General features: G+C 41.5%; 1 protein-coding gene across 4 annotated transcripts in view; it reads right to left on the bottom strand.

Annotated features, from left to right (window-relative positions):
* Positions 1-27872, bottom strand: part of KCTD1 (potassium channel tetramerization domain containing 1) — a 203086-nt gene that overhangs the window by 22080 nt on the left and 153134 nt on the right. For all 4 annotated transcript variants that reach the window (XM_032152602.2, XM_058438533.1, XM_032152603.2 and 1 more), the window contains exons 2-3: positions 25021-25199; positions 40-184 (exon numbers count right to left, since the gene is read on the bottom strand). In XM_032152602.2, coding sequence (XP_032008493.1) covers positions 40-184; positions 25021-25199 — 324 coding nt within the window. The remainder of the gene's footprint in view (positions 1-39; positions 185-25020; positions 25200-27872) is intronic.

Below are 27872 nucleotides of genomic sequence, written 5' to 3'. Positions count from 1 at the left end.
CATATTTATGCTATTGGTGATTTAACATGGATCCCTCACCTTGAAATCATCAGGAATGAGGAGTTTGGATGTTCGTAGAAAATTCAAGATATATCTGAACATCTGTCCATCTCTGTCAATGAAATAGTGCTGTTTGAGACTGTCCAAAACAATGGGCTCTGTACCATCAAAAAGTCTTCCGATTCTGTGATAGAAAAGAGGGAATAGTGAAGACAATTAGATCAATTGTTCGGCCACTAAGACTAAGAGGTGTCTTTTATCACTGTCAAAGGTAGCACTTTTGAAGATGGCAGTAGGGAAAAATTACAATTGTCTGCAAAGTGTTGGTCCCCGCTTGATAAATATCTCAGGACGAGACCATTCAAAATAGTCCTAGGCTTTGTCAAATAAATTCTTTTATTCACTGTCTTTCACCTGCAAAGAAAATGTTCCTGACATGGTGATTACGGCTAAGTGCTGTCACCGTAATGGAACATCTTTCCCCGTGTTACTTAAAACAAGCTTCTCTGCTACTTAAAAAATGTTATTGCTCCAAAGCATCTTTGAAATAGATTCTACTAAAAAAGAATTCTGTTTTTAAGAAATCATTTTCTGAGTTTTCCCCACCCATGAATCCCAAACTTTCTAAAAATAAGGCAAAGCCTATATGTTGACATCTACATTTAATTATATAAAAAAGAATAATTTAAAATATCACTCATCTAGGAGAATATGTTTTCCAATAACAATATACACTACAGTTTCTTAGGTCTCAGCAAAAAGCATTTTTAACAGCCAGGCATCATTACAAAAAAATATTGGCCACCCCTAAAATATGACCTGTTCCGGAACATGAGTAGCTATGCTTAAAAACAAGGATCCACAACATGCTTTTCCCAATTTTGGAATGAACATTTGTATGGTGTGCTACAGTTAAAGTGTTTTGCATCTGTCATCATTTATCCCATTAATAAAAGCTGAACCTATACACATTAGTATATATTCAGTTAATAGAAGGTGGTCATATCTATACTGTGAAAACATAGAGGGCTGGCTAATGACATGCAAGCATTTCATATCAGAGAATAGAATTTACAAACTAGAAATCGGTTGCTGTACCAAAAGGTACATTTTACTTTCATTAACATCGTGGGCAGGCAAACGGCTCAATTTTTTAATGAAAAGCTTTTGCTGATCTACTAACAAATCTCTCTCTGATTTGGAACAACATCATTTTGTTGCTCTGAAGATGATTTTGAAATTATACATTTTCTAATCATAGGTTGAAGTGGGGCAGGTGTAATGATAAATCAATAATTTCACCCCTCTTAAAATACAACAAATAAACAAGTAGGAAAGCTACTTCCCTCTCTCCCCCAAAAGAAAGGCATGTGAATTTTTGTCTCAATAAAAAACTTTTAAAGATAATTTTAAAGCTCATGTTTTAAAATCATGTTTAAAAACTCATGTTACCTTACTCTGAAGGTAGTAAGTGCAAAGAGGAAAGCAAGTAATTATGGTAGGGTTATTTTCTAAAATTCAATAAATATTTTTGAGCTAGCATTTTATCCAACTTTCCATGAATTGCCTGTGATTATCCAGGGTGTGGATTACAACCTTTCTGGGATTCTTTCACCGCATGCCACCTAGTCATTCATTTCTCACTGACACATCAATCAAACAGTAGGCTTGAAACTAAAATATGCTTAGTCACTTACTTGTAGTGTTTCCAGGACAATTTGATACAGGACAAAAAAGAATGAGATTTGTTTGCCTATTATTAAAACATTTTACTCTTCACTCTTAATAACATGATAAATTTCCAGTTGACAGGGGAAGAAAAGGGTGCTATATTAAGTGCTTTCCAGATGCCTTGTACCATTCTTAGTACTTTATATATGTAAGAAACCCATTATCTTCATTTTAAAGGTGAAGAAATAGGCTGGAAAAGATGATTAACTTGCCCAACTAGTTAAGCAGCATTGGGGGATTTGTGCACAGTCTGTCTGGTCCTAAAGGGGCCTCCCTTACAACAATCGGAGTGAAAAGAATTACCAATATCGAATGAAAGCTTATGGTCTAGAGTTTTATTTCTGCCATATATTTGTGGAGTGAGAATTTCACAATGAAATCCAAGCACCTATACCGAAATAAGTCAGTATCAGTGATCTTGTCATTTGTAAGAGAGGAAAAGTGGGTATTTTGTTCTTTTAAAAATCCTGTTTTTTAATTTTTAGATAAACTCTCATTTTCAGGTCTAGACTTGGATGTACGCTTGCACAGAATGAGTGATTAATAAACCTATGCGGAGTGAATGTGTAAAGGAATCAGGACTGAGGAGTGCGGAATGAGAATGGGGTTTGGCTAGTTACTAGCTGTAATCTAGGTGAATCAACTTCTCTGTCTCCATTTTTTTTTTAAATTAAGTCTCTTTGTTTTATAAATAACTTTAACTTTTTCTCAGGGATGATGAGGAAATCCAGTGTGCTCATGGTGAACTCAAAAAATGCACAGCAATAGAAAGTATTCCAAGCCAGCCAACAAAAATTTCTATAAAAGCAGCTCTTAAAAGACTGCAAGTGCTAAGGCACAGGATTTAAGGAGAAAAAGGAACAATCCTGGAAGTGCATTGTTTATAGACCTTTCTAAAAATAGGAGAGAAGTGTCATTTAAATGGTTTTTAAGATGCAAAAACCAAGAACAAAAAACAACCTCGGGTGTGGATGCAATGAGGCATCTTCACTTCCAATGTAGTTAAAATAGAAAACAGCTGCAAAGAGAAGAGCAGGAGGGAGATCTGAAGCGAGCACTAGCAGAGCTGGCCCCACGAGTAACCTAGAGGCCGCCTGGGCGTCCGGGCAGGAGAGACAGTGGAGAGAAGTGGACTCTTCAGGCGGCCTCCACCAAGACCAGAGGAGACGAAAAGCTGAGGAAGGCCTGGATTCCACCCAGCACAAGAGGAACCCTAGCCAGGGAATTTTTCTTATGAGGGGGTCCAGTCAAAGGGCAGCAAGAAAGGCCCAGGCCCTGTCTCGGGGGCCCCCTTGCCTGGTGAAACCGCAGGCCCCCCGCCAGGCCGTGGGAACGCTAGCGGCCAGCTCGGCCAGACCCGATGGAAGGGGCTGAAAAACGCGCGCTGCCAAAAGACTGCGTGGGCTCCGTGGGAGCAGAGCAGGCAAGGGGTGCGGAGAGAAAGGGGAAAGGGCTGGAAGGGAAGGGTGCTTGGGCCGCGGAGGCACAGGCCTGGCGGAGGTGAAAGCTTCTCAGAGAAGAAAACGTTCCCCATTGGAAGCAACAAACGTTGGGAGTAATAAAAAGAAACGCAGGGCTGCTGATTTCTGCCAACTTTAAAAGGAGGAACGTTGGAGTTGTGAAAACACGGTGGAGGGGGCATGTGGTGCCAAGGGTCGTAAAATGGCGTCCCTGGGTGGTTTTTGAGATTGGCAGGACTGTGCTGTGGAAAAGTATTGTTTGGCTAAGTAAATAATGGGGAAAATCGGCACAGGCTGTATTTCTTGTGGACATGTGAATGGAGTTACAAATCAAACTGCAGTGATTTGTAAACTCTGATGCCTGAAAACTATGTGGAACTCATTACAGTTTACTAACCTTGGAGAACATTCCTCTTTTCCAACTAGCCAAGACCAAGCTGGCTCCAGACGATGTATGGCTGGTTTTGGATTTTTTTTTTTTTTTTTTTTTTCACTCATTGAATCAAGTGGCAATGCTGAGAACGACTTTCTTCCACCAATTTCTTTTTGTTTTTTTAAGGATGATCATTACTATTTTAACTAGTTTTTTTTACTTTTTAAAACATTTTATTTTGAACAATTTCAACTTATGCCAAAGCAGAGAAAATAATAGAATGAACCCCCATATGACCATCAACCAGCTTCAAAAGCTGTCAATTCCTGGTTAATTTTGTTTCAACTCTACCTCTATGCCTCATTCTCCTTTCCACTGGTTATTCTGAGGTAAATCTCAAACACTGTATTATTTTACTGTACATATTTTATTAACTAATAAGATTGGAAAGCTCACTCAAAATATGTTCACTTAAAAAAAAGTTCATTAAAAACGACAGATACTGAATTCCACTCTTAATATTAGCTTTTTAATATTAGCACCCTGAGGCCGCACATGGTGGCTCATGCCTGTAATCCCAGCACTTTGGGAGGCCGAGGCGGGCAGATCCCAAGGTCAGGAGTTCAAGACGAGCCTGACCAACATGGTGAAACCCCGTCTCTACTAAAAATACAAAAATTAGCCAGGCATGGTGGCGCGCACCTGTAATCCCAGCTACTCAGGAGGCTGATGCAGAGAATTGCTTGAACCCGGGAGACGGAGGTTGCAGTGAGCCAAGATCGTGTCACTGCACTCCAGCCTGGGCAACAGAGGGAGACTTTGTCTTAAAAAAAAAAAAATTAGCACTCTGTTGATTACTCTTGTTTATAGAGCAAATAATGCAAGACCTAATCTCTGAGGAAACCAAGCTCATTTGGTGGGAAGTGAGTCTGGTTCTCTCCACTCTCCCTGGCATCGTGTGCTGTCCACACTGTGCATTAAAGAATGGTCTTAAGTCAAAGAGAGTATGGGGCTAGGATCCTACATTTGGCTTAGCGTGAATCATTCATTAAGAATTTTTTCTTGTGTATTCATTCATTTTATGGACCTGATTTCTCTAATTTCCTGTGACTCAGGTTCTTAAGAATTTCTTTGTTTCTTGTGTAATCATTCAGTTACTCATTCACTCTTTCCACCAGTATTAGTGGGGGCTCACTATGCCAGATACAGGGGATGCAGTAGTAAATAAGCCAAAGTCATTGCTTTTGTGGAATTTAAGTCGTCGGGGCTGGGAGTGCGGGTCAAGTGCAGTGTGATCAAGTGTGTCACTGGGTATGCACAGTGGGCTCAGGAGGTGCACCTGGCTCACCTAACTCCATCTGGGGTTAGCAGGGAAGAGAGAGAAAGCTCATTGGAGACCTGACGGAGAAGAAGTTGGCCAGGTACAGGGGCGGGAGGTAAGGTTAGGTAAGCAGGGAGAGGGGTGGGGAAGATACAAAGACTTGTAGCCAAACCCTGCCATGTGATTACTCTCTATTGGGGTGTAGTCAGGCTGGCTGAAAAATGAGGCTGAAGCAGCAGAAGCCAGATCGTAAAAAGCCATGTGAGCCGGGTCAAGGAGTTTAGATTTGGTCTCAAGGGCAATGGGGATAGGTGTCAGGCTATGTTGTCAGGGACAGTAAGTAAAAGAGCACATTTAGGAGTGAGACAGAGTCAAGATGCCACATCTGAAATCATGCCTTCTCACAGACACAGCTTCTGGCTTATCCAAATCCTGTCTGTTTTGCCTTGCTTTGACTACGTCATTTGCATAATGCAGTGGTTCTTAACCCTGGCTACACAGTGGCATCACCTGGGCAACTCTGAAAAAATAATGATGCTGGGCCCCCATCCCCAGCTATTCTGATGTAATTGGTTGGGAATGAAGCCCAGGCATCTGTATTTTTTTTTTAAACTCTCTAAGTCTCAACTGAGTTGAGAACCAGTGTAAAGGAGGTTGAGCAGAGAGACCAACGAGGAGGCAAGTCAACATCAATTGAGACCCTGTCATTCTGAAATGTCAGAGCATACTTTCTTAAACTGTGAAGGATCTCCAGGACAACCAAGTTCAGCCTCTCATTTACAAATGGAGACACCGAGTCCCAAATATATAACACTCAAGGATGCATGGCTGGCTAGACACAGAGGTGGCTCCAGACCCCACCATGCTGCCCCTGTGGTGATTGGCACAATGGTCAAGTTCAAGCCCACGGGGGACAATGGCTCTAATGCCAGTTACTACTCATTGAATAGCATTATGTGCCAAAGAGTCAGCTGGCTGCTTTACGGGTTTATATCTCATTTAATCTTTAAAATGAGGTCAAGGAAATCATCGGTAGACTGAGAAGATACCCTACACTGAACTGAACCAAACCAAACTGAAACACCCCAAGACTTCTGAGGTTCCTTTCAAACTGCTGGTACAATCATAAAGAGGCCTAAGGAGGGATGGGAAAGAGGATTCTCAGGGCAACGGAAACCTCTGGGAAGAGTAGTACACATGAGGTTTCATCTCCATTTACCTTGCAGCTCTTGTTCCATTATGTGCTGTGTCCCTACACTTAATCCTGAAAACTCTTATGGGATTTGTCACTTTACAGCTAAGGAAGTTTAGCTTGAAGAGGCTGCCAACTCTGCCGAAGCTGCCTTCTGGCTCCAGGCTCTATACCCCTGACCCTTCCCATGCTGTGCTGTCTAGGGCACCCCATGCCACCTCATGCACCAAGGCATGTAACTCGACACCAGTCCCGGCTTTACCCAGAGGCCAGCAGGTTAATCCTTTCAACTGTCCCCTGCGGTCCATGCATGGTAATTACAGAGGGAGGGCTCATCTGCATTGCTGCAGGATCGACCAACCCAGAGAGGGTGGAGACATCCTGCTCAGGGGTGAGGCTGGGGAAAGAAGTGCAAAGACAGATGGACCACAGGATGAGGACGGCAAGAAAAGGGAAGGGCCCCCGTGGTTGGGCCCTTTTATCCATTTGGCTCTCCATTGCCAATAAATGCCTTTTTTTCTCTATGTCTAGGCTTCCAAGCCATGGGAAATATGGTTTGGACTTTAGGAAAAGATTTCATTTAGTTTCTGGTCCAGAATTATTTTGCTGGCTAAGAGATTCAGAGGCTACTTACAAATGACATCTTTAGCATTTGGAGATATTTAATTACAAGAGTGATACCTGCTTATGTTGTCAACTGGAGAAGTATAGAGGGTGAAGGAGCAGCAAAACAGAAGAACAATCTGCTGTGAGCCCACCACTCAGCAGGGAATTACTTTAAAAAAATCTGATTTAAAGAATATTTTTCTGTCTTTTCTTTTTTCTTTTTGTTTGAGAGTGAGTCTCGCTCTGTCACCCAGGCTGGAGTGCAGTGGCATGATCTCGGCTCACTGCAACCTCTGCCTCCTGGGTCAAAGTGATTCTCCTGCCTCAGCCTCCCGAGTAGCTGGGATTACAGGCACCTGCCACCACACCCGGCTAGTTTTTGTATTTTTAGTAGAGTTGGGGTTTCACCATGTTGGCCAGGCTGGTCTTGAACTCCTGACCTCAAGTAATCTGCCTACCACGGCCTCCCAAAGTACTGGGATTACAGGCATGAGCCACCACGCCCAGCCTAATGAGTATTTTTCTATTGAACCATTTGGTTTTTGGAAGCACTTGTAGCTACATACTTTTTTATGGCTACTAATTTGGATTCCCAACCAACATTTTTTCCTAATATCTGAAACCTAAGATAGATAAATCCAGGGTGGAGGCTGGGCGAAGGTGTGTAAGTTGTGTGCATGCACAACAGAGATGTGTGTGTGTGTGTGTGTGTGTGTGTGTGTATGTGAGAGGCATGTGCAGAGCTGACACCGCAGGTGCAACCTAAACTCAGGACAGCAGGAAGGGAAGGAGTCGTGGAGAGAGATGTTGTTGCAACCAAAGGGTTCCTTTGCCTCCTTTCTGCTGAGATGAGAGAGGAACGAAACAAAGTGGGTGGAAGGGAAGGAAATGCTAGGTTAACATATGAAACCTTTGGAAAAATAGGGGCTCAATATTGTATTCTCCCTGTTTTTGCATATATTTTTAAATGTCCATAATAAAAAGTTTTTCTGTTAAAAAAGGGAATGCGAGGCCGGGCGTGGTGGCTCACGCTTGTAATCCCAGCACTTTGGGAGGCCAAGGCGGGTGGATCACAAGGTCAGGAGATCGAGACCACGGTGAAACCCCGTCTCTACTAAAAATACAAAAAATTAGCCGGGCGTGGTGGCGGGCGCCTGTAGTCCCAGCTACTCGGAGAGGCTGAGGCAGGAGAATGGCGTGAACCCGGGAGGTGGAGCTTGCAGTGAGCCGAGATTGCGCCACTGCACTCCAGCCTGGGCGACAGAGCGAGACTCCATCTCAAAAAAAAAAAAAAAAAAGGGAATGCGATGCTGGAGATAATTATGGTGTAAAAAATATCATCAGTCAATTTGTTGTTTCAGAAGTCTGCATTATCATAAACAGCATTTAATTCGTTTAAAGTATTATAACTGTAAAAAATTCTGGGACTAGCTCTTTAAGATTTCCAGATTCAAGAAATTTCATCTATATTTCATGAACACAGATAAAAATTAATTCAGAGCTTGTTATAGAAATGGATAGAAGTAATTTAAGAGAAGGGGGAAAAATACCTTCTAAGTAAAAACAAACAAAACAAATTATATCTACTTATGAGGAGATAATGTTTCTAGTACCTGTTCCCTGAGGTGGCATCATTTTCTTAAATGATACATAGAACTGAAGAAAGTAGGGGAGAAAGGAAAGGCAAGTTTGAAATACAAGAAAAAGTATGAGTGCAATAACAAGTCAGGAACTCAGCGTTTTGGAGAATCCATCACTGAGGGCTCAGGGCCACTTGGGGGTAGCTGATTCTCTAGTAAGCTTATTAATACTCCCCTGACTTCGGTTAGAAAATTTTTAAAAATTGGAGGGTTACATCGTTTACTATGAAAAGTACTATTACAATGAAACTGACTTTTTTTAGAATTGACATAAGTAGACTTTTTGTTTCTTCATTTACTGAATGCCCACCATGTTCCCTGTGCTCTTTGGGGCCTTAAACTGGGCATGATATGGTCCCACTGGGTGTCATGGAAGGACAGAGGAGAGGGAACCAGCCGGCCTAGGCAGGCAGGGAAGGCGTCCTGCTGGAGGCAATGACTCTGCAGGGTTTGGAGTAAGCGGAAGGGCACAGGGGCTTGGAGAAGAGATTTTAGCCCAAGAGCACAGCTGGAGGGAGGCCACGGTGGCAGGAAAGAACATGATGTTTGATGGGTGAGGTACAGACACAGCCAGTGAAGAGCATTTCTCTCAGTATTGACCTGAGCAGGGTAAGGGTGCCATTATTCACAAGAGTTTTGGCACAGTCCTTCAGTCATGTCTTAGGAACTTCCTGGCATGTTCAGCTCCAAGACCCACAGACCTGGGTTTGAAACTTGTCTTGAGTTTTGATTTCTTCACCTGAGCAATGGGATAATACCTACCTCAAATAATTCTCATGAGGAATAAGTGGATATCTAATAAGCCCTACACTGAACTGAGTGTTCATCTGTGCAGGGCACAGCATAGAGTCTTGACAGCTCCATGAGGTAGGTACTATTATCCCCATTTTAGAGGCAAGGACACCTGGCCAACTAATCAACGGTGAGGCCAGAATTCACAACCAGGCAGCTGGACTGCTGGGTCCAGCTGGGACCCACATCCTCACTGTGGCCATTCTGCTGCTCAGCACTGTGCATGGCCTTGGTAAATGCTGACAGATTTGCATCCTTGGGAGACAATGTGCTATGCCAAAACAGAGTTCTGACTGAATAGAAAATCCTGCATGCATCTTGAATTGAAAGAAAACTTTTAAGATCACCCGGGCCTCTTCTCTGACTTGAGTGTTTGTTTAAACATGATTTCTAGGGTAAATGGCTATTTGTTTAAGATCAGTCGAGGATCAGATCATCATAACCTCCCTGGGAAGCCCAATTTAGTATTTTTTCAACTAGAACAGTTTCTGTTTAGGTTTTCCCTTGCTTTTTATTTGGGCAGGCGAGCATGAACATATGCACAGAACCTGCCCCACATCCCACGCCCACCCTCCTCCCAACACTGTTCTATATTTGGAGGTATTTCTGACACACTCCTTAGTCTCTTCTCTTAATTTAAAACTCCATAATATGTTTTTCATTTCACAATAATAATTACTATTCAGAGAAAAAATGTTAAAATAGCTAACATGTATTAAGAGTATCAAGTACTCCGCTAAAAACTTTATGGATTATCTAATTTAATCTTTTTTTTTTTGCCCAGGCTGGAGTGCAGTGGCATGATCTCGGCTCACTGCAACCTCCACCTCCCGGGTTCAAGCGATTCTCCTGCCTCAGCCTCCTGAGTAGCTGAGATTACAGGCATGCGCCACTAGGCCAGCTAATTTTTGTATTTTAATAGAGACGGGGTTTCACCATTGTTAGCCCCCATGTCTCGAACTCCTGACCTCAAGCGATCCGCCCCACTTGGCCTCCCAGTGTTGGGATTACAGGTGTGAGCCACTGCACCTGGCCCTGATTTAATCTTATTGCAGCTCTATACAGTATTTTGATTTTCCTGATGGAGAAACTGAGTTACAGAGCCATCGAGTAACTTGCCAAGGGTTTCGGAGCTACACAGTCTATTGTCCCTGAAGAGTGAGGGCCAGCATATGCTCGATGCTGTCCCCGACTCACAGTGTCCGTCTGTCCCAGAAGTCCCAGCTCCTTGCCTGCTCTGGCACCTCCTGCCAATCTTTCTTCATCTCGCAGTTGTGCTCTTTGTTACAGAATGAACTCTTTTGCACGTGTTCCCAATGAACTTAATCTGTGTTGGAAGGACTGTTCCTATTCCTGGGTTTCTCAGTATTAGCAACCCTAACTACTGGACCGGGGCCTTCCTGTGTGAAGAAACATTCTTGATTCTTCATCCGTGGTGTCAATAGCTCTAACAAATGGAACAGACTCTGGGCCCATCCCCCTGTGACTGCTGCTCTCCAGGTGGCCCTGTCTCTCCCTATTTTTTGATTATTTCCCTTGGTGTTTTACTGTTCCAGACTGTTGGAATTAACTTGCATGCCACTGCAGTCACTTCATATAAAAATGTCAGATTAATTACATGACACTATGAGAGGAGTATGGCCAAGCCAGCTATATCTATTTTCAATTTAATGATTTTTCCCACTTGCAATCATGCCAGCAAAAGAACAGTATTTAAATCTTTTGCTTTTTACCTATAAGTGAAAAACCAGAGGCTTAACACAGTGCTTAATTCAAAAAGAACTAGAAAATAGATGTAATTTACTTAGAGACTAGGTAAATACATTTTGGACACCTAACAGAAGATATTTGGAAGCAAATAACTGAATCTACCCTGATTCCTTCACACCCCCACCTTACCCCTCCATACTCAGACACACACACACACACGACTTCATTGATGGTATCAGTCAACAGAATATCTCTTCAAACATTTACAGTATTGAAAGGTGGTTGGATGAATGAAAAGGAATGAATTACTCTGTCGTTTATGATGTCAGAGTGACTAGGAAGCTTAAAAACACATTCAGAACCTAAGCCTTGCAATGACAAAGTCAAAGGAAGGAGACAGCCTCAGGACTGTGAGCTGTATCTCTTGAAAAGGAGGACAGAAAGCTGAAAATTGGACAAGAATCCTAATATACAACTTCAAAAGTATATAGACATTTTAAAGAATCTATCAAAAGTCCATATTACCCAACATTTTACGAATGTCTAATTGCTTCTTCAAAGCACATTGGAGGATGTGCCTGGTTGGCTTTATGCTCTGAGAAGCTTAAGGTTTCTAATTTATGTCGCAAGCTTATTTAAATAGTCACCAAATCAAAATGACATGTGAAAAATATTAAGTTTATATCAGCTAATGATTCAAAGAGAACACTTGTGGGTGTGTGTGGTTGGGAAATACCCAAGAAGGCGCTGACAGCATTCTGCCCTTGGGTGCACTGTGGCCAACAATGCACGGTCTGTAGGTGTGTGTCTTGTGCAACTGTCTACGCCCTTCTGGGCTTAGTCGTGGTTTATCATAGTTCAAAAATTTACCCAGAGGCCCCAAGCCAGTCCATAGCCATGCTAGGTGATAGGAATATCTATCCGTATTTCTCCCTACCCCTCAAAGAACAGAACCAAGCCCTAACCTGAAAATCATTTAAAGAAATAAAAGTTTCCCAGCTAGCAAGGATCCCTCATTTTTTTTTCCTCTTCCTTTTAAGATGATCATGTATAGACATTGAAAAGTTTTAGTAGTAGTTTGATGACTTCACTTTCCATAACTTGTTGTTGTTCCACTAGATTTTCATTCAGAAGGCCTGGGTGAGAAAGAAATACTTTTCTAATTTAAAAGTCTGCATAAAGAATTATCAATGGGTTCCTCAAAAGCCTGACACATGGTGTACTTGGAAATAAAAACCATATCTTCCCTGTTCAGCTTTTCTAATCGTTACAGACATCAAGCTAGGGTGAAGAATGGAACTTCATTTTTTTTTTTAACGTGATTCCCTAGGTTTCCTTGGTTGATACAACAACCTTTATTCCAGTCCATTTTCTCTGAATTCCACCCTTAATGCCATTTTGTTCCTTCTGCAATGTATCATCAAAATGATGATGTTTTAATGACGTACCTTCTTTAGGGCCCCTAAGATTACAGATCAGTGGGATATACTTAAAAGAGCATTCTTTTTTTTTTTTCTTTTATATTGACTGTGTTGCTTTGAGACTAGGAGAGTTTTCAGTTCTTAGGTAAGCTCTAAAGCCCTCAGGACTTTCTAAGCTCTTTTTTGAAAATCAATTTTTGGCGGGGTGGGAGGGGCCTCGCCAAGTTTAACGAGGCTGGGTGGGAGTTCTGGAACACACTCAGCTCCGATCACAGAAACAAGTTCTGGCGAGCTCAAATTCACCCTTCAGCTATGAAGCCCTCCCAGCCTAGCAAGGTTTGCCACTGTTTGAAAGTGGTGGTTAGCTGTTATGTACAGTTGTAATTTATCTTCTAAATATGAAGAACACAATAAGAAAAGTTGCATAAGAATAAAAATAATCATTACCACCAGAAAAGATAAACAGCAATGTTATTACTAAGCAAACTGACACTTGGCATTTGACACTCGGTAGCAGCAGGAAGCCATTATCCAACAACAGTGTCTTTTGAACTGATACCACGTCTTGAACAGATTCAGACAGTCAGGCAAATAGCTGATAAAATTGTGGCACTGAAACATGATTTTTAAAAAACATTTTCATTTGCAAATGTCACTGCCGTCAGTTTGGAGCTTCCAGGTGCCTACTTTTGAAATATGAACGCATGAAAAACACACACCTTGTAAGACTACACCTGACTCTCATCCCCTGCCCGGACCAGGACCATCCTGGGTACCTTTGAAAGGCCAGCACGGAAAGCATTCTGCACCAACGCAGCTGGCAGCTTTGGGGACAAACTGTCACCACTTCCTATCTCCAGGCAGCTTGAGAGTAATCTTTCAGAAGCCAAATATTGGTAATTCATCTAACTGAGGCTATAAATACTGCATTTTTAGTAAAAAGAAATGGTATTTTTATACACGACTTATATAATAATAATAGACTGAACTCTCTGGTGATGTGGTGGACCAGACTCTTCTCCTAACATAGCTCATGTTTCAGTGACCCACGTTTCAGTTATGTGGCAGTGGACCCATGAGATATCTTTCAGAAGGACTTTCTGATACTACTCATAGGAAGTTTGGGTTAGAGATAGTGTTTCCCTGTGTTTCCCAAGCTGGTGTTGAACTTCCAGCTTCAAGCAATCCTCCTGCCTGGCCTCCCGAAGTGTAGGGATTACAGGCCATTGTGTGTGGCCTGTTTTTTTCTTTCTTTTAATCCTGAATATTTAAATGAAAATTATAACATCACGGTTTTGGGGTGTGAATAAATGCTTCTGTTTGGGAGTTGGGGGCAAAGGTTATTTTCCGCGTTGGCCTGATAAAAAACATTTCCTCAGCTTGAGAATAACCTGTACAGGATTTTCTTCCAGCCTAGCATACACATAGCATAGGTATCCTTGAAAGGAGATGCGTGAGATTCGTGGGCTGGGCTGTGTGAAATAACATCTAAAATTTTAAACCCCTTTGAATGGAACTGTTCTCAAGACACAGTAAAATGGAGCATATTTGTCACGTTAACATTATAAGAGATTATCTGAATCTTCTATGAAATGCCTATGAATTTTTCAAACAAGTAAACCAATCACATGGTTTATTATTATAAAAGTTCTTTCTGGTATGATGAAGGTAGACTCGAAATATGATGAAAAAACAGAGCAAAAATGCCTGGGGTGTTGCTCAATGATATTATTCATGACTGATCAAAAACGAGTACAGTCAGTATTATTGTCCCAAGTGACGTGGATTGTGCCAGAGTCAATAGAAAGGCCTCACTCTGCCAGTGAGTCTCCTGCCACACCACCGTGGTGCCCATGGTACTGCACAGTGACGCGTTTACATCTCACCACCTTTCTCTGCAGCTCAGGTGCCCCAACTTGGGGAGGCATGTGGATTGCGGGGAAACTTATTAAAACTAAAGATTTTCCTCACAACCTGGGAGATATAGATTAAGTAAACAGCAGGTGGAGCTCAGGAATCTGCATCATTAGAAGTACCTTGAGATGACCCTGACACAGGGGGATTAGGGAAAAGCTATCAATTGGAGGAAAGCATTCTGAAGGCAGGAGTCACTCTTCTGTTAATCTGGTTCACTGCTCTTTTCCTCCAGGATAGCGAGACCAGAAAATTCCTTTCTGGTTTGTGCCTTGAATTAAAAATGATGTAAATCTTTGCTGCCCGTATTAAACTAGGCCAGGCAGGTCCTGAGGCTACTCTAGCACCTAAGACTCAAGATGTTTGACTTTCACACTGCAGCTGCCCTGGGGTGGCTGAGTTGCTCCAGGTTATAAAGGGAGATACTAAGCAAAATTCATTCACATTCAACAAATATTTATCAAGCATTTGCTCTATGCCAGGTACCAAAGACTACTGGTGGATCTGTTATTTGTTTTAAAACCTAGGGCATAGGTTTAGAGGGCTTTTTTTTTTTTTTTTAGATAGAGTCTTGCTGTGTCGCCCAGGGTCTGGAGTACAGTGGCGTGATCTCGGCTCACTGTAATCTTCACCTCCCAGGCTCAAGCGATTCTCATGCCTCAGCCTTCTGAGTAGCTGGGACTACAGGTGCGTACCACCATGCCCAGCTAATTTTTGTATTTTTAGTAGAGACGGGGTTTCACCAGGTTGCCCAGCCTGGTCTCAAACTCCTGAGCTCAAGTGATCCGCCCACCTCGGCCTCCCAAAGTGCTGGGATTACAAGCGTGAGCCACAGCACCTGGCCCAGAGAGAATATTTTTACAATAAAAATTTAAACAAAGTTTCCTGGATTGGTGTGTGAGTGTATGCATGCATGCGTGCTTATGTGTGTTCCGTGTAGGAGTGTGAACCTTGAGTGTCGCACTGGTTGTTGCATTGGCGGGGTGTTTTGAGGTCTACTGTTCCATCAGCAACAAGAAAGGAGGGCACAGCAGGAGGGTGGTGACTAACACAGCCACGGGCCTCAATCCTCCTAGCCTGGAGAGCAGCCCTCAATATCCTAGTGTTGTCAAGTGCACCATTCTTTCCAGTGGGCACACAGTGCAAGGATCAAAGCTGGTCACTGACTGTTGCGAACAACTTTCTCTTCATAGGTACAAACTATGAGCCATCAGACAAGTGGCAAGGTCACTGGTCCAAAGTCAACTTTGTCCCTGGCTGCAGGCAGACTTGTACACTGGACATGGGGGCCTGAAAGAAAAGGACTTCAGAAACCCACACGCAAATAAGAACAAGACCCACTGATCCCATTGCCCAGTCCAAGGTGGTCCTTTTCAAACTGTTCCAAGTCATGACACACACAGAAAATGATGGTGCCATATTTGTATGACACTAGGGTAGCAAGAGTTTTGTTCACAGCAGGAAGTGACTGGCCTGGAGCTCTGGCTTCCTTGGGGGCTGAAGGGCTCCACGTGGGTAACCCATGTCCCAGCACTAACGGAGATGCCCTTGGCTAGAAAATAAGGTGAAGGCTGCCTTGAGAAGAAAGTGGCTTGAAATATCGTAGACAACTTGACCTTTTGTCTAAAAATCACTCTTAGAACACAGTTCCAAAAGGGGTGTGTTGGACTATATGGCTGAACATGGGAAACATTAAAAAATCCTGTGCCCAGTCCCTGCCCCAGACCAATACAATTGGGATCCAAAGATCCCACTTAGGGTGGGCAGGGTGGCTGATGCCTATAACCCCAGCACTTTGGGAAGCCAAGGAGGGAGGATCACTTGACCCAGGAGTTCGAGACCAGCCTAGGCAACAAAGTGAGACCTTGTCTCTACAAAAACATAAAAAATTAGCCAGGTGTGGTGACATGCACCTGTAGTCCCAGTTACTTGAGAGGCTAAGATGGGAGGACTGCTTGAGCCCAGGAGGTTTATGCTGCAGTGAACTGTGATTGCACCACTGTACTCCAGCCGGGGCAATAGAGTGAGACCCTATCTGGGAAAAAAAAATTGGAATCTTTGAGGGGTAGAGGCAGGCAATTTTTTGTTGTTGTTGTTGAGTCCCAGTTGATTCTAACCTGCGCCTGAGTTTGAGAACCATCATTATGAGGCTGGGAGCCATGGCTCATGCCTATAATCCCAGCACTTTGGGAGGCTAAGGAGGGCGGATCGCTTGAGCCCAGGGGTTCAAGACCAGCCTGGGCAACATGGTGAAACTCTGTCTCTAGAAAAAATTAAAAATTAACCGAACGTGGTGGTGTATGCCTGTAGTCCCAGCTACTTGGTGGGAGGATGGCTTGGGCCTGGGAGGTAGGATCATGCCACTGCACTGCAGACTGAGCGACAGAACAAGACACTGTCTCAATAAATAAATAAATAAATAAATAAATAACTAGAACCATTGTTATCAAAGAGGAGGAAACAATAAGCACCATGGAGTCAGAGTGGGAGCTGGAGGCCTGGCTCTTACCCCATTTCCCAAAGAAGACTGACTCTTAAGGTGAAGCCACTTAACCTCTCAGAGTTTCTGGGCTCTTCTCTGTAGGGATAGAGGGATAAATACAGTCCCTACCTATAAGGTTATATGTGATATAACCTTATATATAAATACAGTCCCTACCTATAAGGTTATATGAAATGAACTCAGCCAAGCCTTTAAATGTAACTTTATAATTTGAATAACATTACTCAATTATTTTCCCTTCATTCTTTGAAGGATCTGGCCTCTGAGTACAATATTTTACCCAATCATTAATTTATACATTGAACAAACTTTTGAATGTCCACCCTGTGGCTGGGATGCTACCAGGTCCCAAGGATACAGGATGAAATCTCCCTTCCAGGGAGACAGTTTCTGTCTATGATGAGACTGAGTTTTGGGTAAGTGAGAAGTTACTGGAAGTTGAGTGTATGACCCGGAGTACTGCCCTGAGTTATTTCACGTTAGGATACGCAGTATGACTCACCTGGCCATCAAAGGCTCTGGCAGGGGTGCAAATGTGCGATGTCTGTGGCTAGCAGAGTGGCCTTCATTTTCATAGATCCAGTGTGATTTGCGATAGTGACAAAATCTGCTTCTAAATCTAAACTAACATGCAAACTAGATTTTGTCTTGAAAATATAGATGAACAAATAAAGATGTATTTTTTTGGGGAAAAACATGTAGGAAAAAAATTAGTTTTAATATAAGGAGAGAACTATATGTCAAAGTGGGCCAATTTATCATGTGTGTTCTTTTTCTTTCTTGTTCTAGAAGAAGAACACCTAGATGTCCCACTTCCATCTAGATGTTCTTTTGCTTTTTTGAAAAATTTTTGTGGGTACGTAGTAGGTATATATATTATGGGGTGCATGAGATACTTTGAAACAGGCATGCAGTGCACAATAATCACATCATGGAGAATGGGGTATCCATACCCTCAAGCATTTATCCTTTGTGTTACAAACAATCCAATTGTAACTTTTAGTTATTTTAAAATGTACAATTACATTATTATTGACTATAGTCACTGTGTTGTGCTATTAAATACTAGGTCTTATTCGTTGTTTCTAGATACTTTCTGTACCCGTTAACCATCCTCTCTTCCCCTCCACCCCCAGCCCACTACCCTAGATGCCATTAGCAAAAAGCTCAATTACTTTTGCACCAACCTAAATATTTTTCTTAATATCACTACTCACTGAAACCTTGCTTACTGGTGGTTTACTTGTTTACTGGCTGTCCTTTGCCCTCGCCCAGATAAACTATAAGAGCAAGGACTTTTGTTGGTAACTATTTATGCATTGGCAGATGAGGAGCACACAATAAGTCTGTTGAAAGAATGAAAGAACAGGCCGGGCTCAGTGGTTCACACCTGTAATCTCAACACTTTGGGAGGCTAAGGCGGGAGGCTCACTTGAGGCCAGGAGTTTGAGACCAGCCCTGGCAACATAGTGAGACCCCCGTCTTTGCAAAAAATGGAAAAATAAGCCGGGTATGGTGGTGCATGCCTACAGTCCCAGCTACTCAGGAAGCTGAGGTGGGAGCATCACTTAAGCCCAGGAATTCAAGGCTACAATGAGCTATGATCCTGCTACTGCCCTCCAGCCCGGGTGACAGAGCAAGACCCTGTCTCAAGAAACAAACAAACAGGACAAAACAAAAACAAACACAACAGAGGAAACTCAGGCACTGTATGGCTGTTTTTCCTTTAAATTAGGCTCCAAGACTTTATGAGCTAGATTACTTTAAAAATAAGGCCATTTTTGTTCCCTAGTGGCAAAGGAAGTTTGCTGAATCCGGCAGTTGTGCAAGTTACTGAAGGACTGGCTTTTTAGCACTAAACATAAACTCCAGTTTCATTGTTTTTTTTTTTAAGACATTTGAAGCCAACCATTTCATTTACTCTTTACCTATATAACTGAGGAGCAATTTTGGAAAAGCAATATTGTAAGATGAAAAGGAGAGAGAGAAGAGGAAAATTTCTTCTATTACCCTGGAGAAACTTTCCATTTTTCATTTGCCAGGTGCTTTCCCCCCTTTTAAGTTCCTCCATAAACTAACTTTCTTTTGTTTTTTTTTTTTAAAGATTAACCCATCTTACCAACCAAAACTGCTCATCATTTTATGCGTTTCCTTAAGACTTTTCATAGCAGCAGGGATATGCTCTCTTTCCATCTGTGCCGAGACTATATAGCAAAGGTTGATTTCAACTCATCTAAAAATCCCTAATACCTATTCTGTGACTTTTAAATTTGCTGTCGACATTGAATTATAAAGCATGTGGATGTAGACAGCAGGTTATAATAAAAAGCTCTCTATTCCATGTCATGCAGTGATTCCAAAAGCAAGTGTAGTGAATAAATTGAATGCATTTTTTTTGGCATTTCTTTTGAGATCCTAAAACAATGGCTTGCACCCATGTCTACGAACTGTAGTGTTAAAACTGGAACTGTAAAGTCATAAAAAGTGACGGCACAGAACCCCCAACCCTAATACAGGATTACAGCAAACTCCCTCGGCTGGCATACAACAATTGCAAGGAAAGCCAAATTGTTGAATGCAATTATCCTCTGAACATATGCACCAATCCCTTAGTGTTGCAGTTGTCTGAATTTCCTTTTGGTGTAGCTCCACATAAGCAATCCGGCAATGGCTAACACATCCGAGAGTGACGCACACCAAAAGCTGGATTGCTGCTGGCAGGGCACACATGTTTGGCATCTCCAACCTAAAGCTCCAAATACACACACCCCTGGGTGGCCACGGGTGTCGACTGCAAGGCTGAAAGTAGAGTCTCTTGCGTTTTGCAATTACCTACATATGCCAGCGTGCTTAGTAACTCTACTGCTATTTAGAAGAGACCAATTTAACATAATCTACTTATGTGGGAGTTAACTCATGTACGGGGTTTAAAATATACAAAAGCTTTGTCAAGCAGTCAGGTTGGATGGCTGAGAGGACTGAAACATGAGATCTCACCTTTTACCTCTAGGTCATTGGTTGACAATCAGTGCTTTTATTTAAGACCCCTGTCTTATTACCACTTGATAGGTTTGATGAATTTGTAGTATCAGTCTACTTCTTGGTTTTAAAAATGGTCATCCACATCTGAATAACCATCAATACAGCTGCTATTAAGATTGTTTTTGTTGGAGGTAATAGTAGAGAATGAATAGACCTAACTTTGAAATCAGACTTGTGTCTTCTTTTAAAGCAGAAATAGAATGTATTTTCATTATGCATGTGGCTAAGAGGATATTTCAGTGTCAACAGTAGATCTTAAAGAGGCCACATAATATGGTACCAATATTAATTACTTATGAAAAATTACTTAGTTACCTAGATCTTTTATTACCAATGATGTTAATAAAGGGTGCCTTGGATTTTTGACTAAGATCTAATCAGGTCTGCCCTTAAAATTTTCAGGGTCCAGGGCAAGAGTGCGAGTGGAGGGTCTACTTTGCATACTTATAGATATTTACAAGCTACAAATCAAGCTAACAAACTATTAAATAACATATGTTCTATCTTCTTTATCCATTTATAATCCTTTTTTGATGGTAATATATTTTTCTTGACTTAATACTTATTTAAAGTGAAATTATTGCAGATCTGAACTGGGTATTTTTCTTGGGGATTACCATTCAAAATGGCAGTCAGAATTGGAGACTCTTACGATCCTCTGAAAGGAATCAGTGTTTACCACTGAGATGGTGGAGATTAACCTCTGTCTCAGAAACACCCCCTAAAGAGCTGTTTTGCATCTTACATACACATTGGTTAAGACAAAATACATTACTGATATATGTAATACTTCAGTTAATTTGAAAACTTTAGTCCCTTTAGCTAAAAAAACACCTGATGATGGAAATGAATTAACAACATGAGTGGTTAACCTTGAGGTGTAAAAGTCAATTTACTCACTGAATCATTACTCAGGGTTTACAAGCTAAAAAAAAGCATGCACGCATACACACACACACACACACACACACACACACACACACACTGGAACCACTGGTAACCTTGGTAATTAGAGAAATGAAGATTGAAAGCTATTTTCTTTTGGTGAAATGGCTATTATGAGATACATGAAATATTCATTGAGGAAGAGGCCTACATTCTCCAGAAGGGATCATACATCTTGGTGCCATTCAGAGCCAGATGGTGAAAATCAAGACCCCTTTGGAAAATTGCAGAGGTTCCTATTTTATTGGTCTGGAGCAGGGCCTTGCATGGCTTTTTAATGCTTCCCAGGTGCTTCTAATGTTCAGCTGTATAGTCCATCATACTACTTTTCGGGGACAAAGTTCTAAGGGTGCTCTTTAGCCAAGAGGGTAGGTTAAGTAGAGACAGAATTTTAAAAACACCTACAACATTTCAAAATGGAGTAAAGGTTCTTTGCAGGACCTCTAAAATTGTAGAAAGATAATATTACATCTTTTAAGGTCACTTGTTACATACAAATTAGTATTTTTAAATTACAGGTCTTTCCCTTGAAATCTTAGAAAAAGCCCCCCTATCCTCTGGGTGACACTAAGAAAGAGGTAGGTAGAGTGGAACGAGGGGATCCAAGAGGGTGGGGCAGAGAATGGTCCCATAGGGTAGGAAGGGTTTGAAGCACCCCAGAAGCTACAAAACTAATTGGAGTTATTTGTGATTCCATGGCCATGGGCAACCGAATGTCCTTGGATTTATCCAAGAGGGGTTAATAATATGCAAGAGGTTTCCCCGGAAATTGGAAGGAGCACCTGACACCCATGGGAAAAGCATGAAGAACTAGTTCTTCTCTGTTTCTTTGATTACTAAAATTTGTGTATGAGTCCCATTAAATTGGATGTTGCTTTGACATGAACATTTAATTACCTACAAAAATACGCCCCTCAAAACCCAAGAGGAAACAAAGCAATACCCGATGGTCAATTCAACAGCAAAACCAGTGTCACCTGAGCAGTATCATTTGCTTCAGGTATTAGCAGCTGAAACAGAAGTTACTTTATAAGGCTTGTTTCAAAGAGTCTTGACAAATTCTTAAAGATATCTCCTAACGATAAGGATATCTCGGAACTTGTGACCGGCTGGGATATTTAAGATAAAGGAGGAGAAGGTGCAGGCCAGGAGTCCCCTGAGACGGGAGTCATCCAGGCAAGAATCCAGATGTAAAGCTGTTTCCATGGCTAGGAAAGCAAGAAATGGAAAATATTTGGAATTTGAAAAGAAACAATTCCTGGGTTTGGCAGAAGATTAAGTATGAAGACAATACTATGTGTTGGGCACAGTGCCACGGTGTGCTTTTCATAATCACATTTAATCCTCCCAGTAACCTTGCAAGGAGACCTATTTGTGCCTGTTTTACACGAGAGATGACAGGTGTTCAGAAATTAGACCTTTCCATAGCCAAAGAACTATTCGCCATTTGCCAGCATCCAATCCTAGAACTAATGAATCACAAATTATTTTTGCTGTTGCTCCTGTGATACTAGGACTCACTGGTGACAGAAAGCAGAGGGAAAGTCTAGGAAAGGAAGATCAACAATTCTATCTTTTCTAATTACATTGGTGAAAGAGACATTCACCTTTTTATGTATTTCAGTATCAGGTTGGGGGAGGGGTAGGTTTAGTGAGATGCTTTTATAGAAACATCTGTTTCATAGTTCAGCGCTGTCCAACAGAAATAAAAAGCAAGACACATGTAATTTTATATTATCTAGTAGCCACGTTAAAAAATAAAAAGAAACAATTGAAATTAATTTTAATGTTTTATTTAACTCAACATATTATCATTCCAACATGAAATCAATATAAAAATTATTGAGTTTACATTTTTTTGGTACTGTCTTTAAAAATCAGTGTATATTTCACACTTAGATGATATTTCAATTTGGATTGGCCATATTTAAAGTGCTCAATAGCTGTACGTGGCTACTGGCTACTGTACGACACAGCGCAGGTAAATAAAGTGATGAGATCCATGGAATTTGATGCGTGTTTCAGGGTTTGGATAAGAAGGAACAAAAGTAGACTCTTAGAAATATCCATGGAAAGATGGACTGAGAAAGAATCTCCAAATGGGACACTATTTGAAGTCTTTACCTCATAATATATAGCGCCAGAATAATGAAAGTAGCAAATTATTTGAGAGATAGGAACTGAATGAATAGAGCCTCTCTCCCTCTGTCTTCTACTTTAGTCAGCAGACCAAGTGATACCAGGGAGCTTCCCAGGGGCTAAATCCTGGCAGGAATGAGTCAGTGGAAGTAGACCCACCTAGTTACAATGAGCATAGAAGAAAACCTATTGCTTAAGTCACAGAAAATGTAGTTTTCATTAACTTCCCTCCTGTCTCAAGGTTTAATTTGCAAAAACTGAAGCAAAAGGCCATCAGGCCAGACCAGTAAATCTTGCTACCGTTGAAGGTTTGCTTTTTGTCTCTTAATATGCATTTTGTGACTTAAACCCTAGAATTAAATTCATCTAAAAAAGCAGCTGTGATTTTCTGTAGTCGATGGTGGTATTAACAGAGGGTTGGAAGGAATGGAAATAGGCATTTTCAAAAAGAACACTACTTATATAACAAAATTCTTGAAAAATAAAGCCATTATTATAACAATTTTTTGTAGTGCCTATTCCAATATACTTAGGGAAGGTGGGGACTAAATGATACTAATAGATGACTAATACAATCATTTCATCTTAAAGTATATAGTCTTTTGGATAATTGAACAAATGGAAACCTATTTTATTTAAATCATTTCAATTGTAGAAATTAAATCTGGAAATTAGGAGAGAAAACATTTCATCTTTCTTCTTTCCAACCTTCACATTCTTTCATAAATTGTCAAGTAACGGAGTGAGATTTTAAAACAACAAACAAAAAAGTCGGCCTTCATGTAGTATGCAAGGTGACAGTGACTTTTATGTCAGTGCTGTCTACTTAGACTGTAAGCTATCTGTTATCTGTCACTTCATAAGACATTCTGAAAAATGTGGCCGGTGCCCTTCTGAAGCTCAAGGAGTGTGTTTCCAGTTCCTGTGATCAGAAACAGAGAAACACCCTGTTTCCCGATATTACCCCACATGAATGCATGCCTCCTCCCCTAACCACCAGCAAAAAACTTCCCTTACAGGATCTGGGCATAGCCCCCAAATCTGGGGCAGAGCCAGGAGGGTTGTCCCAGGGTAGAAAGGAAATTATTTCTTTGGAACTCCTTTAGAAATGGGTGGTTGGGGCCAGGTGCAGTGGCTCACACCTGTAATCCCAGCACTTTGGCCAAGGCCAAGGTGGAAGAATTGCCTGAGGCCAGGAGTTTGAGACCAGTCTGGGCAACATAGTGCGACCCTATCTCTACAAAAAATAAAAAAATTAGCCAGGTCCAGTGGCTCACACCTAGAGTCCCAGGACTTTCGGCGGCTGAGACAGAAGAATTGCTGAGGCCAGGAGTTCAAGACCAGCCTAGGCAACATAGTCTGACCCTGTCTCTACAAAAAATTAAAAAAAAAAAAAAAAAAGCTGGGCATGGGGGCATGCACCTGTGGTCTCAGCTCCTGGGAAGGCTGAGGTGGAAGGATCACTTAAGCCCAGAAGGTCAAGGCTGCAATGAGCCATGTTTGCACCACTGTACTCCAGCCTGGGCGACAGAACAAGACCCTGGCTCCAAAATAATAATAATAATAACAATAATAATAATAATAATAATAATAAAAATAAATGGGTGGGCAGGGGCATGGGGGAAGATATCTCATAAACATAAATGTATACTGCCTATTTGTAAATCACTCTCCATCTTTAAACAATTTGTATATTTATTTATCTACCTTAAGTTCGTAAGTTCCACGGCCCTTCATTTTTTTTAAACTATACTATTTTGGCTTCTTGGACTTTTGCATACAGATCTAAATATAATGCCTCACTGCTGAGAATCTCTTTTTTTTCTAGTTCACAAGCTGATGAACCAACTGATCGCCTATAAAATTATCAGAACCTGTAAGAAAGCATGTTTTTAAAGAAGGAAGGAACAAAGGTGTTGGGGAGAAACCACCATCTTTTTTTGTACTACACTGAGAATTATGAATATCATTGTAGGGCAAAATATCACAGTATTCCATTCTCCTGTGACATTTTTACACGGACTCAACTAAGCTGCGGGTCCAATCCTGATTCGAAGACGTCCAGCCATTGTCCTAGACATCCAGCCTAGGCAGCAGGGTGGCTCACACAGAGCTTTCACATCCTGCCCCCTGCCTCCACGAGGCTACGCTGCTATGCTGGTCAAAGGAAAAACAGTTAGGTTATCAAATACATGCACGTCGGAGTCTGATTTTTCAGTTTTTCAGATTACCTGGATTCAGGGTATTTGGTGAGGGTGGCCAGGCTGCTGGTGTACATGTGGCCGCCCACATCAATGTGGACAGGTGCATTGGATTTTGTGAGTTGTGCTGGAGTAGGGATGCCTTGGTTGTTCAGTGGAGATGCAGGGGATCTAGTGATCAGAGGTCTTGACATATTGGGCCGACTGTCCTACAGAGAGATAAGCAAGTTTAGACACTTTTTCTCTTTACAGTAGAAAGATAGGAAATACATATAGCACAAAGAATAAACGAGTGATTAACGATACTCATTCAGTAATAAAACCTGAAAAACCGGCAAGCTGTTGCTTTTGTTATAATGAATATCAGAAAAACAAATTCTGTAGCAAAGAAAAGGAAATCTTCACATGCTCAGAAATAAGGAGCTGAACTAATGTTCACTTCAGATAACTCTGACGACTATGAAGGCTTATTATACTAAGAAATTCTTGCATTTAACAATTGACAAATGGCAACTAGTATGATACGAAAAGTCTATTCATTCCAAATAAAATGATAATCGAACACTTCAAACAATACATATCTAAATAAAATGCGTGTGAGTTAGCCCTCTCTTTGAAAACTTCCTCATTGCTATGCACTTGGAATAAAAACAGATCTCTGACACCTGTGTTCTACAAAATGTTTTCTTAAACTTTTATTTTTCAAATCAGGAAAAAGAGAGCATACTGGTCTAGCCATCAGCTCACATACTTAAAGCAACCTTGCAAAGAGATACCACAAGTTCATCAGTCAACAGAATATACCCTCAAATGATAAACATGTGCTTGCTCACGAACCACAAGTAAACTGCTCTTCTGCATGCCTGACTTCTTGAAAAATCAAGTTCCCAAAGTGTAACTGAGGCAGATGTTGATGTGCGGTGGCCCAAGCAAAGGTGCAATGTGAGCAAACAGACCAGAATGAGGATATCACCTGGTGGCAGTAAGAACATGTTTAAGAAATTGTACCTTTTTTTTTTTTTGAGATGGAGTCTCGCTCTGTCACCCAGGCTGGAGTGCAGTGGCACGATCTCGGCTCACTGCAAGCTCCGCCTCCCGGGTTCATGCCATTCTCCTGCCTCAGCCTCCCAAGTAGCTGGGACTACAGATGCCTGCCACCACGCCCGGCTAATTTTTTGTATTTTTAGTAGAGACGGGGTTTCACGGTGTTAGCCAGGATGGTCTTGATCTCCTGACCTCGTGATCCGCCCACCTCGGCCTCCCAAAGTGCTGGGATTACAGGCATGAGCCACCGTGCCCGGCCCGCCCAGCTAATTTTTATATTTGTTGTAGAAACAGGGTTTCTCCATGTTGCCCATGCTGATCTTGACCTCCTGGGCTCAGGCGATCTGCTCATCTCAGCCTCCCAAAGCGCTAGGATTACAGGCGTGAACCACCTCACCCGGGCAGAAACTATACTCTTGAGAAAATAAATTACTACATCCTTTCATACAATATAAATATTTCAAATGCTATCAAAACACGGTTGTTTGCTTTTAAATTAGAGCCCAAACCCCAGACAAGTAAAGATAGGTCTCTGGTATTCAATGAAGGGGTCAAACATTTAGAGTATCTAACTGAAGAGTGAGCTAAAATAGCATTTATGTACAAATTCTGTAACACTGATGACACGTGTATACTCTCAGATTTATAATTTTAGCCAAAGATTGTTTTCAAACGTGCAAACAATGCATGGCAAAGCCAGGGATAAGACACACTGAAGGGATTTTGAAAAATGCCTTTGATGGAGATCACAAAGGGGAAGTCATCTAGTTTTTGTGCATAAAACGCAGCATGATAAAATATAAATTTGCAAAACATCATAGATTTTATGATCTGTAACAGCTTCAGGAGTTACCTGGGGCACAACTGTTAGACTACTTAGCATTAACCACATGTCCAAGCAAGACTGTGAATGCACATGCTTTCTGAAACTCAACATCTACTATGAATGGGGTGGTGACTGGGCCTTTATGCAAAATGTTTACCATCTGTGTTGTGCGTTTCTACATGCTGAATTAACAGAGCCTAGAAACAGTTATAGAAAAAGAGTTAATGTTTTAGTTCTTAAATCGGCTGGTCGGCTCAAGGGTGTTTACTACATTATTCTTCATATGTTCCTAGGTATTTTTAACAATGCAAAATAGATATTGAAAAACACAACAGGATGTTTGTAACAAACAAAGAAGAAGAGTTAAAGGGGTATTGGGTATTGGAAAAAAATAAAAAAAACAAGACAGTTGGTAGGAAATATAAAACAGGTAAGGTTCAGAAATACTAAAAGTAGCATTTTAAAATCTGGATGACAGAAAACACATTTTTCCTCTAAAAATGCAATCATACAACCTCCACTTTTAAGAGATACATACTGACTTCCTTTTAGAAAATGATTTCCTGGCTATGGACACACAAACACACACACACACACACACACACACACACACACAGGCACACACACACTTCCCTCCCTGTTACATTTCAGCCCATCACAGCACGGCAGAGTCTGTAATAGTTTTTCAATTGGACACATTCTCTATCCTGCCTGAGGGTGCTCAGGCGAAAATGAACAGATTTGCAGGGTTAATATTGTCGTTAGACTGTGACCTCATTCAGCATTGCTCTAACACTGCCAGGTCTATACAGAAAGAGAAAAAAATGAAAGCCTGACTGATCGGTTGAAGCATTCCAGATTTCTCAGAATATATACCATTTACATTGTAAGTCATAAATGCAATGGGTATTGCTAAATTTAAAATTAAACCAGTGTTTCTTCAGCTGGGGGTGGGGGTGGGGTGGGTGGGGATTGGCCCTTAAAGGCAAAGGATTAGAACTGCCCTCCTTTG

This window comes from Hylobates moloch, unplaced genomic scaffold, assembly GCF_009828535.3.
Source record: "Hylobates moloch isolate HMO894 unplaced genomic scaffold, HMol_V3 SCAFFOLD_5, whole genome shotgun sequence".
NCBI lineage: Eukaryota > Metazoa > Chordata > Mammalia > Primates > Hylobatidae > Hylobates > Hylobates moloch.
The sequence above is the reverse complement of the archived record's forward strand: the minus strand, read 5'-3'. Positions and strand labels throughout refer to the sequence as shown.